Below are 12,538 nucleotides of genomic sequence, written 5' to 3'. Positions count from 1 at the left end.
TACAAAAATAAAAATAAAAAAAGTAGCCGGGCATGGTGGTGCATGACTGTAGTTCCAGCTACTTGGGAAACTGAGACGAAAGGATCACCTGAGCCCAGGAGGTAGAGTCTGTGGTAAGTTGTGATCATGCTGCTGCACTCTAGCCTGGGTGACAGAGTGAGAACCCGACTCAAAAACAAACAAACAAAACAAAACAAACAAAAAATACTTGTCACAGAAAAAGCTCCTACAGGACCTTTGAGAAAGCAATTCTGTGTCTCACAATGGAGCCAGCCCGGGATGACTTACCATCGGCCTCTCTCACCACCACTGTGAAATATTTCACGGCTCCATTGGTGTCACTGAACCAGCTGCAGTTGACAGTAAAGTTGATAGAAGATTTGCTGATCAGCACATCCTTTTCATTCACTCGAATGTGTGGAGGTGGAGGAGGAGGGCCTGGAAAAAGAGATGGGTAAGGAACCAAGAAGAGTCACAACTCTGCCTTCGTGCCATAAACAACAGTTAGTGAAATGAAGGACTCTGTCCCCTACATCAGACTGTGTGTGTCTTTAACACTGTAATCCTCTCTGAAAGAAAACAGACAGAGAAGTGATTTGCCAATGGCCCATTAAACGGAATGAAAGAGGCAGCTCTTCAGTAGAGTTTCCTGAAGTTGTGGCTTCAGATTGCTTAGAAGCTCCATTATAGCTCTAACTATATCAAGCAAAGTGATATATTTAAATACTAACTCATTCAGGTACTTTAAGATCATTTAACTTGTTTGCTGTCAGGGAACTTTACCCAGATAAATGTTTCCATTTCTTGGAGCCCTTACATCTTCCTCTCCTAGTGGCAACCAGACAGGCTTATGCAAAAGTGAACTGTATGCAATACAGTTATAAGTGCTGATGGATATAATAGAGAAAGGTGAAAAGCCTCTTCATCCCAGTGACAGGAGGCTCCATGCACATCCCAGGGACACTTACGGTCTATCATTGTGATAGTGCTATCTTCAACCACCTCACTGGTCATGCCGGCCGACTGAACCTTGATGGACACCAGGTATCTCTTATGGGGCACTAGCATCATGATGTTGAGCAGAGATTTCTCTTTCTCCAGCTTTCTGGAAAACTCAACTTCTTGGGTATCCATTTTTCGGCATTCAATGCTATACCCATCAAAATCAGAATCAGGAGGGACCCAAGAACAGGCAATGGCTGTTGAGTTCTGAGGTCGGCAGTGCAGGTTTTGTATCTTGTCAGGCTCTAAAGGAGAGAAGGGAAGAGGCTCTTTTCAGAACTCTAGGAGACATACATTTTTTTCAGCTCCTTTGGGTCCATCTAATTCTGAGATCTAAGCCCTGGGGGGACAGACAGAGAATACAGTCATGGCTTACCCCAGCAGAGACATGTGCGTGGAAACTTTCAAGGGAACCAGTGCTGGAGTAGGAAAACCTGAAGAGTAATTGAAGAATTGCTGGAGGCTCAGTGTAGACAAGTCTGAGAGTTAAAAACTCTGTCACCACAGCTGAGGGGTCAGGAGTTGGCCCATGCTTTTGTGAGTTTTAGCTCTAGGAGCTCAACCAGGTTCTCACAGTGAATAAAAAAAATCTCCTTGTGCTTCTGAGAGGTGGGGAGAAAAATAGCTATTTTGAAATATACCATTGCACTCTGTTCTTAACAAGGGCTTCCCTCAGTGGAAACTAACCAGAGCCTAACCTGCTGGGGTTTTCTCAGAGCCTAACTGACCTGGAAGAAGGGAACTACCCAACTCCAGCCACTCTAGCCATCCTGTCCCACCTAAGGGGTATGTGTGAGTAGAGAGGGCTCTGAGAAGAACATGTGAAGTTCACAGCCTAGAGGCACAGACTCTTTAAGAAACCTAATCATTGGACTATGGAACACTTCCCCTCCCTCATACTTCACCACACACCACTAAACGCCTATTTACAGCAGTTCATTTTACCCAGTACATCAGGTCTAGCTATCAAGAAAAAATTACAAGGCAAACTAAAGGGCAAAAACACAGTTTTAAAAGACTGAACAAACATCTGTAACCAGGCAGGAATGTGTAAGTGACCAGACCAGGAATTTAAAACAACAACGGGCCAGGTGTGGTGCCTCATGCCTGTAATCCCAGCACTTTGGGAGGCTGTGGTGGGAGGATTGCTCAAGCCCAGGAGTTTGAGACCAGCCTAGACAACATAATGAAACCTTGTCTCTACAAAAAAAATCACAAAAATTAACCAGTGTTGTGGCACACGTTTGTAGTCCCAGCTGCTCAGGGGGTTGAGGCAGGAGGATTGCTTGACCCCAGGAGTTCGAGGCTGCAGTGAGCTATGATTGTGCCACTGCACTCCTAGGCATAGCATTTTCATACTTAGAATATCAGAGATAAAGAAAAGCTGGGCATGGTGGCTCATGTCTGTAATTCCAGCACTTTGAGAGGCAGAGGAGAGAGGATTGCCTGTGCCCAGGGGTTCGAGACCAACCTGGGCAACTTGACAAGATCTTGTCTTTACAACAAATAAAAAAATTAGCCAGGCATGGTGATGCACACTTGTGGTTCCAGCTTGGAAGTCTGAGGTAGAAGGAATACCTGAGCCCAGCAGATCGAGGCTGCAGTAGCCGTGAGTGTGCCAGAAATTGAGTACTGGAATGGTTTTAGATGAGAATCATAAACTTCTATTCTGTTTAAGCCTCTGTTATTTTGGGTTTTCTGTTATCCACAGCCAAACTCAATCTTAATTAATATCATCCTTAAAAACAGGAACAGCAATAAAAAATAACCAAAATCTATTAGTTATTTCTCATAAAACACAGCATCGAGTCCTTCTTCATGCTGGTTGCTCTCCTCTTGGACATGCTCTATTTGGCAAATGCCTCTCTTATTTTATTTTTTTAAGAGAGGAGGTTGGCCAAACTGGAGTGCAGTGGCATGATCACAGATCACTGTAGCCTCAAATGCCTCGGCTCAGGCGATCCTTCTACTTCAGCGGCCTGAGTAGTTGAGACTACAGGCACATACCACTATGTCCAGCTAAGTTTTTGATTTTTTTTGTAGAGATGAGATCTCACTATGTCTCCTAGGCTGGTCTCAAATTCCTGGTCTCAAGGAATCCTCCCAGCTAGGCCACCCAAAGTGCTGAGATTACAGGGTGAGCCATTGCGCCCAGCCAGTTAAATGCTTCTCTTAAATTCTAGCATCCAGGACTGATTACAATAGTCCAGTTGTGATCTATAAGCCAAATCTCTGGAGTTGTATGAACTCTAAACCGAGTGCCTGTGATGCTGTTGGGAAAGGCAGTCTCTTGTGTGTAGTCTTTTGAACTCCTCTTGGCCACATAAGACTCAACTTTGGGCCTGGAACACTTTCTTACCAAGAGATCAACAGCTCACACAGCCTTGCTGGGCTTATCACCTTGGCGGAAGTATCTTTCCCTGTTGCAAGTTCAGTGTATGCTCTTTTGTTTTGTTTAAGTGTGTATATTTCATGGCAGCTGGCCAACACCAGTATTGCATCTGTCCCCTGAGGACTAAAAGTGTGAATTCTTTTTCACATATATCTCTTAATACATAGCTATCTGATCCCAAATTCCTCTTTGGATACAACATGGAGCACAAGTAATACTTGTTAATACTTATTGAATAAATGAAATCGCTACTTGCGTAAATTTCCAATTTTGAACTATGTATTTTATCAGCAATCAATAACTATCTGATTTGATATTGAAAGCCACATATACTGGGTATTGTTGAAAAATAAATATTTGGTTTGAGGTTCCTACACTGAAAACCTTTGTTTCTTTGAAGTTTCTTGTCTCCATCCCAAAATGAGTTTGAGAAGAAGCTGGAATATGCTTCACTGTTTTTAACCTAGGGACATACAGCAGTATGTCTCAACTTTGATCCCTCTGCTTGTAGTATTGCCCTTTCCAATCTATTCTGTATACTGTACTCAGAGTGCATTTCTAAAATGTAAATAATTATTCTGACATCTCTGCTGAACTAGAGTGGCTCCAATTGGTTCAGAATAAAGTTCAAAGTTATTACCATGGAACACAAGATGTTTTCGTATAGGATTCTCTTAATCCTCACCTTTTAAGCTCTTGCCAACTTAATTTCTTTCTGTTTCTCTATTTATTTCTATTTCTTTCCTCTCTGATCTTGGAATATTTTATTTTCTCTACCTGAAATATTCTGTTTCTTTCCCCATATCTAACTCGTGAATCCTGCTTTTTCCATAAGATTCAACTTGGAGGTTACTTTCTCCAGAAAGCCCCCTTGGATTGGGTCAGATTTCCCTAGCAGTGTCTCTGGAGTGCCATTTACTTCCTTCATTATACCCCAAATATAATCTGGTTAATGATAGCTCCTGCCACCTAATTGTAAGCTCCATAAGAGCTTATCTGTAGACTTCTGCCTGAATTCAAATCCAACCAATTCCAGGTAAAAATGTGCTTTTCAACCAAGCCCCACTGGAATAAAATGTTGATCAGATAGTTTCTCTCACACTATCTGGGAATCAAGAGTAGCAAAACTTGTCATACTTGTCCTCACAGATCCAAAAATTGGTTTGCTGTAGGTCTTCCAGGAATCACCACTGACAGTCTTGACACTGAATTGATAGGATCTTCCTGGACGAAGACCATACACAATGCGTCCTTCTGATTTTCTGTTGTTGTAGGGGTTGAAGACGGTGAGTGCATCTCTGGGCAACCACTGCAACTCAAAGTCATTGTAATCTGTCCAGTCTGGGGGTCCCTTCCAGGTGATGGCCAAGGAAGTGTTTGCAATATCAGCAAATGACATAAGACTGGGAGGACTTGGGGCTGTAGATAGGGGAAAGTGAAAAAGAATACTGTAATCACATCCATACCATAACACATAAAAATAAGATAGCTGAGTATCATCAGACATACTTTCGATGCATTTTGTAGGAAGAGATAATGTGATAGCAATCTGGTAGTAGGAGCTTTCAGTTATAGTGTTTATTATATGGAAGGCACTAGCCTCAAGTGCTTGATGTACCTTTTCTTTCCTGCCTTCTTTCCTTTCTTTTTTTTGCTTTTTTTTCTGTCAGGGTTTCACTCCTAGGCTGGAGTGCAATGGCTCAATCACAGCACTCCACAGACTTGACCTCTTGGGCTAAAGTGATCCTCCAGTCTCAGGCTCCTGAGTAGCTGGGACTATGGGTACACACAACCCACCTGGCTAATTTTTTTATTTTTTGTAGAAACAAGGTCTCATTTTGTTGCCCAGGCTTGTCTTGAACTCCTGGCCTTAAGCATCTTCCCACCTCAGCCTCCCAAAATGCTGGGATTATAGGTATGAGCCCCTGTGCCCAGCCCTTTTCTTAAATATTCATAACCAGAGCTTTCTTACCAGAGTAATGTGGAACATGAGTATATCCTGAATAGGTTACAAGTGTGTGACGGAGGTACTGATTCCATTAGGTTTTAAGGTGGCAGGGCTGGGTCCACAGATAATTATGTCCAGGTACAGATAGCCTTGTTGATTGACCCCAGGGGCTATACAGATATTAATGTTATCTATGTTTATCCACAACATAAAAGCAGTTAGGAAACACTAGTCATAGCAACACAATGATGATGTATCTGATTATCCCCATTGTGCAGATAAGAAAGCTGAGGCTGGAGAGGCAGGGGGAAGATAGTGGCTGAGCCAGTTGGATTATGTGAGACCTGGCGTGAGCGAGTGAGTATATGGAAAATTTTGTGTAAGTGCTGGTGAGCGAGTGGGCGTGTGAGTGACTGAGGGCTAGGGAGCTAGCAGCCAGGGTTTTCCTGGTGGTGCAGCGGCTGTTGCCACAGCTGCTGGGCTTGGACCCTAGAGATTCCTGGGATGCAGAGGCCAAGTGCCATTTCCTTCCTTCCTTCCTATCAACAAAACACTCCCTGGGAAGAAAATGCTGGGAGACACTAAGTGGGGGCTTGAGAGCAAGTGGCCAGGCCCCTGGTGCAATAGCTGGTGCTACACCTTCTCTGCTTGATCCCTGACTCTTCTGAGGTCACAGAAGCCGAGGGCAATTTTTTTTTAAACGGAAAGAAGTTTTCCTGTAAAAAGTGGCGGAGAGAGACTGTCGTCCCAGGCTGTCTCCCTCACCATTGGCAGGAGAGGCTGCCAGCTCCAGGCTTTGCCTCACCACTTCAGTGCCTGGCAGGACCCTGGCAGCAGGGACTGTGGAGGGAGTCCAGAGGCAAAGTCCCATGGAAGAGGAAAAGAGAGGTACCCCACCACCATCTTGAAGGCGGGACAGGAAAGTGCTCCGCCTCGCTCACCATGGCACAACAGACCCGATCTCTGTGACTGGCAGATCAACTACTCTGTAATCCAGAGGGAATATCCTGAAAGCACAAACTTTGGAGGGACCTGATAAGTGTTGAGTTCCAGGTACTCCACCCCCTACCCTGATCCAGCTGCGACACAAAGGGTATGGCCAGAAAAGGCCAAAGAAGGACTCCAAGGAGATCAGTGGTGAGTCCAGGGCTGACCCAAACCCCCTCCCCTGCAATCAGACCCACATACTTGGGCCACAACTGAGAGAGACAAACCCAGGTAGAGCCTGGACGTCGGTTGCAATAGGAGAACTCCATTCCAGGACAGGCCTGGCTGGGGCACCCTCTTCAAGTACATACCTGGGAAAGATAACCCTGTACCTCCCCATGGGAGGAGATCTCCCTGACCATATAAGGGTGGGAGGGGAGGACGCAGCCCCACCCACTTCCAATGCCACTCCTCCTTTCCTGCTCCTGACACTGAGGAGAGAGTGAAAGAGGTGACCCTGCAGGAGAGACCTGATTAGAAAAACAATTACCGAGTCTGCCACAAGAGGGCAGGGTTTTTTTAAATTTTTATTTTTAAAAAATTAAAAAAAAATTCTGTTAGTTCATCTATTTTAAAAATATTTTTCCTTTGTGCATGAATGTGTATGTGAGGGTTTGATGTGCATCCCCCCAATTTTTTTCTTTTTCTGTTTCTTTCTTCTTTTGTCATTTTCTGTTTATTGTATATGAATGATGGAGCATTCATCTTTCAATTTTGTTATTGTTATTAGTTTGTTTTTGCTCTTTTGTTCTTCTGGGTTTTTAAAATTTTCATTTTTTGTAATTTAAGGTGTGTGTCAATATACGTGAGGGTTTGATCTGAATTCCTTTTTTTTCCCCCGGTCTTTCTGTTTTTCTTCTCTATTCACTTTGTGCTAAGCATGTGTGTGTGTGTGCTTAGTTTTCTTGTTTTGTTGTTGTTGTTTATTTTGTTATACTTTGTTGTTATTCCGGTTTGTTTTGGGGTGTGTATATGTCTGTGTCTGTGTGTGTTCAATTGTTTTTTCCATTGGTTTCTGCTTTTTATCATCATGTAGAGTGGTGGTGGGGAGTGGGTCTCAGGGAACACATACCACAATAAGTGAATATTGTAATTTGCAAGTAATTTCTGAATTCTGGTGCCCAATCCCCTACTTTAGTCGAATTTCAAAAACTACAAGAGACAACAAAGCTTCCCATCCACCATTCTATTTCAAAAATAGAACAAATCCAGAACCCGGATCAGGGAAGGATAGAAGACTGAGCAAACATCAGAAGGGAAATCCTCTCCCACTGACACTGAATAATAGAAATAAAGAGAAAAACAAGAGATATACCACAAGTGAGGAAAAACCAAAGAAAGACCATAGGCAATTTCAAGTGTACCAAAGACAAAACTCCTGAAAAATAAGACCTTGGTGACCAAACAACGAAAGTCACCAACGACTGGCCTCAGAATACCACAGGTATTAGAGAATGGAAGTACTGCTTCCATTCATTTGTTTATGCTGGAATGTAAGTAAAACTTAGTGTTTGTCACCAATAAATGGTAATACTAAAAGAAAAAAAAGAGTAAATAACACTCAAGAATGACAATATGCAACACTGAAAGAACTTATAACAGAGATTTTGGCAATAAAAAATTTCATCCAGAAAATAAATAACAAGATGACAATTATGGAAAGCAGAATTAATCTAGCTGAAGAAAGAATATCAGAACTTGAAAACCAGAACATGGAATTAACTCAATCTGTAGAAAACATAGAAAGAAGACTCAGAAAGAAAGAACAAAGCCTACAAGAGATGAGCAATTATATCATGAGGCTGAATCTATGCCTGATTGGTATCCCAAAAGAAGAAAGAGAAATGGAGACAACTTGGAGCAAGTATTCAAGGAGGTGATCCTACAAAACTTTCCCCATCTCACCAGAGATGTGACCAGCCAAGCACAAGAGACACAGAGAACCCCCACAAGACATCAAAAGAGAAGACCAACCCCTAGACACATAGTAATTCGCCTACACAAAGTAAGCACAAAAGAAAAAAATCTTAAAGGCAGCAAGAGAGAAAGGCCAGACTACCTACCAGGGAAAACCAATCAGAATAGCAGCAGACCTATCAGCAGAAACACTCCAAGCAAGAAGGGACTGGAACCCTATATTCAATTCCTCAAAGATAAACAATTTCAACCAAGAATTTCCTATCCAGCCAAGCTCAGCTTCATCAGTGATGGAGAATTAAAATCCTTCCCAGACATCCAATCCCTAAGAGATTATGCAGCTTCCAGACCAGCTCTACAGGAGACACTTAAAAAGGTATTAAGCACAGAAGAAAGAAAAAAAGAATGACTACATACTTCCCAAGAGAATAGTGGAGCACAGAATCAACAGAGAATACAGTGCAACAAGAAACTTGAAAAAACACACATACATTAACCCCAAAGTCAAAAGAAAACAAGCAAACAAAGAAAAAAACTTTATAAGAACCTCATGACAGGGATAAACAATCACATTTCAATAATCAGCCTAAACGTAAATGGACTAAATGCACTACTGAATAGACACAGAATGGCAAACTGGATAAGAAACCATGACCCAATTCTTTGTTGCATCCAGGAGACTCATCTCACTACAACGGATGCACACAGACTCAAAGTTAAAGTGGAAAAAGAGTTTCTAGGCAAATGGATTACAAAAGAATCTTAATATCAGACAAAGCAAACTTTAAGCTATCAAAAATTTTAAAAGATGTAAAAGGACACTATTTAATGATAAAAGGTTCAATCCATCAACAAGTAATGTCCATCCTAAATATATATGCACCCAACACAGGAGCACCAGCATTATAAAGCAACTACTGAGTAAATTTAAAAATATATTGATTCTAACACTATTATGGCAGGGGACTTGAATACCCCACTAACAGCCCTAGATAGATCAACAAGGCAAAAATCAACAAGGAGATCCAGAACCTAAACTTGACACTCGACTAAATGGACTTAATAGATACCTACAGGTTATTCCACTCAATAGCCACAGAATATACATTCTACTCATCACCACATGGAATGTACTCCAAGATTGATCACATCCTTGGCCATAAATCAAGCATAAACAAGCCCATAAGGTTGAAATATTGCCATGCACATTCTCAGACCACATTAAATAAAAATAAATGTCAACAAAATAAATTTCCCCAAAGCCCACAAAGACATGGACACTAAACAGCATGATCCTGAACAACTACTGGTTCAACACTGAAATCAAAGCAGAAATTAAAAGATTCCTGGAAACAAAACCCCTGGGATCCCACGAACACAGTTCTCAGAAGGGAATTTATATTTCTACGTGCACACATCAAGAAATGGAAAGATCAGAAGTTGAGAGCCTAACAAATCACCTAGGGGAGCTGGAAAGAGAAGACCACCAAAACCCCAACTTTAGCAGAATAATCCAAATCACCAAAATAAGAGCCCAAATACGGGACATAGAAGACAAAAATATCATAGAAAATATCAACAAAACAAAAAACTGGTTCTTTGAAAGAATTAACAAGATTGATGAATGCCTAGCCAGAATGACCAAGAAAAAGAGAGAAAAAGCCCAAATTAACACAATCAAAAATACAAAAGATCAAATCACAACTGTCCCTGAAGAAATACAAAAGATTACCAGAGATTACTATGTATACTTATATGGAAACAAACTTGATATCCTAAATGAAATGGAGGACTTTCTGATATCACAACCTCCCCAGGTTGAAACACGAAGACATTGAGACACTAAATAGACCAATAACAATCCAGGAAATTGACTCTGTCATATGAAAATTACCTACAAAAAAAAAAAAAGCCCTGGACTGGATGACTTTCCAGCAGAATTCTACAAAACATAAAAGGAGGAGCTGATACCAATCCTATTGAAAGTATTCCAGGCAATTGAGAAGGATGGAATTCTCCCCAAATCATTATGAAGCTACCATCACACTGATACTCAAACTGGTTAAAGATACAACAAAAAAAGAGAACTACAGGCCAATATCCCTTATGAACATAGATTCAAAAATCCTCAACAAGATTCTAGAAAATTGGATCCAAAAACACACCTCAAAAATCATCCACCATGACCAAGTAGGCTTCATCCCCAGGATGCAGGGCTGGTCCAACATTTGCAAGACGATAAATGTAATTAAATACATCAACAGATGTCAGAACAGAAGCCACATAATTATATCATTAGATGCAGAAAAAACTTTTGATAAAATCCAGCATCCTTTCTTGATAAAAACCCTCAAACACCTAGGTATAGAAGGAACATGCCTCAAAATAGTAAGTGCCATTTACAATAAACCCACAGCTAATAAATTGCTAAATGGACAGAAACTGGAAACATTTCCTCTGAAAACTGGAACATGACAAGGCTGCCCATTCTCACTCCTCTTGTTCAACTTTGTGTTGAAAGTCCTAGCTAGGGCAATTAGACAAGAGAAGGAAATCAGGGGTATGCCATGCACATTCTTAAACCACATTGAATAAAAATAAATATCAACAAAATCATTTTCCCCAAAGCCCACAAAGATATGGACACTAAACAGCATGATCCTGAACAACTACTGGTTCAACACTGAAATCAAAGCAGAAATTAACAGCCCCATTAAAAAGTGGACAACAGACATGAACAGACACTTCTCAAAAAGAAGATATACGGGCAGCCAACAGACACATGAAAAAGTGCTTGGCCTCACTCATCATCAGAGAAATGCAAATCAAAACCACACTAAGATACCACCTAACCCCAGTAAGAATGGTCATCATTATTAAAACAAACAACAACAGATGCTGGCGAGAATGCGGAGAAAAAGGAATACTTCTACACTGTTGGTAGGAATGCAAACTAGTGCAACCTCTTTGGAAGACAGTGTGGCGATTTCTGAAAGAACTAGAAATTGACCTTCCATATGACCCAGCAATTTCCCTATTGGGAATATACCTGGAGGAACTAAAATCATTCTACAAGGAATAGGAAAAGAGGAAGTCAAGTTATCCCTCTTTGTTGATGATATGATCCGATACCTTGAAAATCCAGTAGAATCTGTCAAAAACCTGCTGGCACTGATAAAGGATTTTGGCAAAGTCTCAGGGTACAACATAAATGTGCAAAAGACAGTTGCATTCCTATACACCAAGAGCAGGCAGGCAGAGACCCAAATTAAAAGCACAATCCCATTCACAATCGCCACAGAAAAAATGAAATACCTTGGCATCTTCCTAACCAGAGAAGTGAAAGACTTTTACAATGAGAACTACAAAACACTACTCAAAGAAATCCAAGAAGACATAGACAAATGGAGAAATATTCTGTGCTCATGGTTAGGAAGAGTCAACATTTTAAAGATATCCCTCCTATCAAATACAATCTACAGATTCAACACAATACCCATTAAGTTACCAACATCATTCTTCTCAGAACCTGGAAATGACAATATGGAAGCATAAATGACCACAAATAGCCAAAACAATCCTTAGCAAAAGAAACAAAGCAGGAGGTATCACACTTCCAGACTTCAAACTTTACTATAAGGCTACAGTAATCAAAACAGCCTGGTATTGATACAAGAACAGGCATATAGACCAATGGAGCAGGATAGAGATTCTGGAAGCAAAGTCTCAATTTCTCAACCAACTCATCTTTGACAAAGCCTCCAACAACCACCACTGGGGAGAGGAGAACCTATTCAGTAAATGGTGCTGGGAAAAATGGCTGACCACATGCAGAAGATCGAAACAGGACCCCTATCTATCACCATACACAAAAATTAACTCTAAATGGATCAAAGACCTAAATGTAAAACCTCAAACTATCAGAATCTTAGAAGACACAGGAGACACCCTTATGAAAATTGGAACTGGCAACCAATTCCTATTCAGAGCCCTAAATGCCCATACTTTAAGAAATAAGATAGACAAGTGGGACCTCAACAAACTAATGAGCTTCTGCAAAGCAAATGAAACCATCAAGAGAGCAGGGAGACTGTCCATAGAATGGGAAAAAATATTTGCCAACTGTATATGACAACAGCTTTACATCTAGGATCAACAAGGAACTCAAATGCGCTGAAAGGAAAAATGCGCTGAAAGGATGCGGAGAAAAAGGAATGCTTCTACACTGCTGGTGGGAATGCAAACTAGTGCAACCTCTTTGGAAGGCAGTGTGGCGATTTCTGAAAGAACTA

General features: G+C 41.2%; 1 protein-coding gene across 4 annotated transcripts in view; it reads right to left on the bottom strand.

Annotated features, from left to right (window-relative positions):
• Positions 1-12,538, bottom strand: part of PTPRB (protein tyrosine phosphatase, receptor type B) — a 141,858-nt gene that overhangs the window by 36,670 nt on the left and 92,650 nt on the right. For all 4 annotated transcript variants that reach the window (XM_008066607.2, XM_008066608.1, XM_008066609.1 and 1 more), the window contains 3 exons: positions 4,532-4,813; positions 969-1,247; positions 289-438 (listed from right to left, as the gene is read on the bottom strand). In XM_008066607.2, the coding sequence (XP_008064798.1) occupies positions 289-438; positions 969-1,247; positions 4,532-4,813 (711 nt within the window). The remainder of the gene's footprint in view (positions 1-288; positions 439-968; positions 1,248-4,531; positions 4,814-12,538) is intronic.

The sequence above is a fragment of the Carlito syrichta genome, unplaced genomic scaffold (assembly GCF_000164805.1).
Source record: "Carlito syrichta isolate Samal-C Ts95f unplaced genomic scaffold, Tarsius_syrichta-2.0.1 Scaffold309041, whole genome shotgun sequence".
Classification (NCBI taxonomy): domain Eukaryota; kingdom Metazoa; phylum Chordata; class Mammalia; order Primates; family Tarsiidae; genus Carlito; species Carlito syrichta.
Note: the sequence above shows the minus strand (reverse complement) of the source record. Positions and strands in the feature narration are given on the sequence as shown.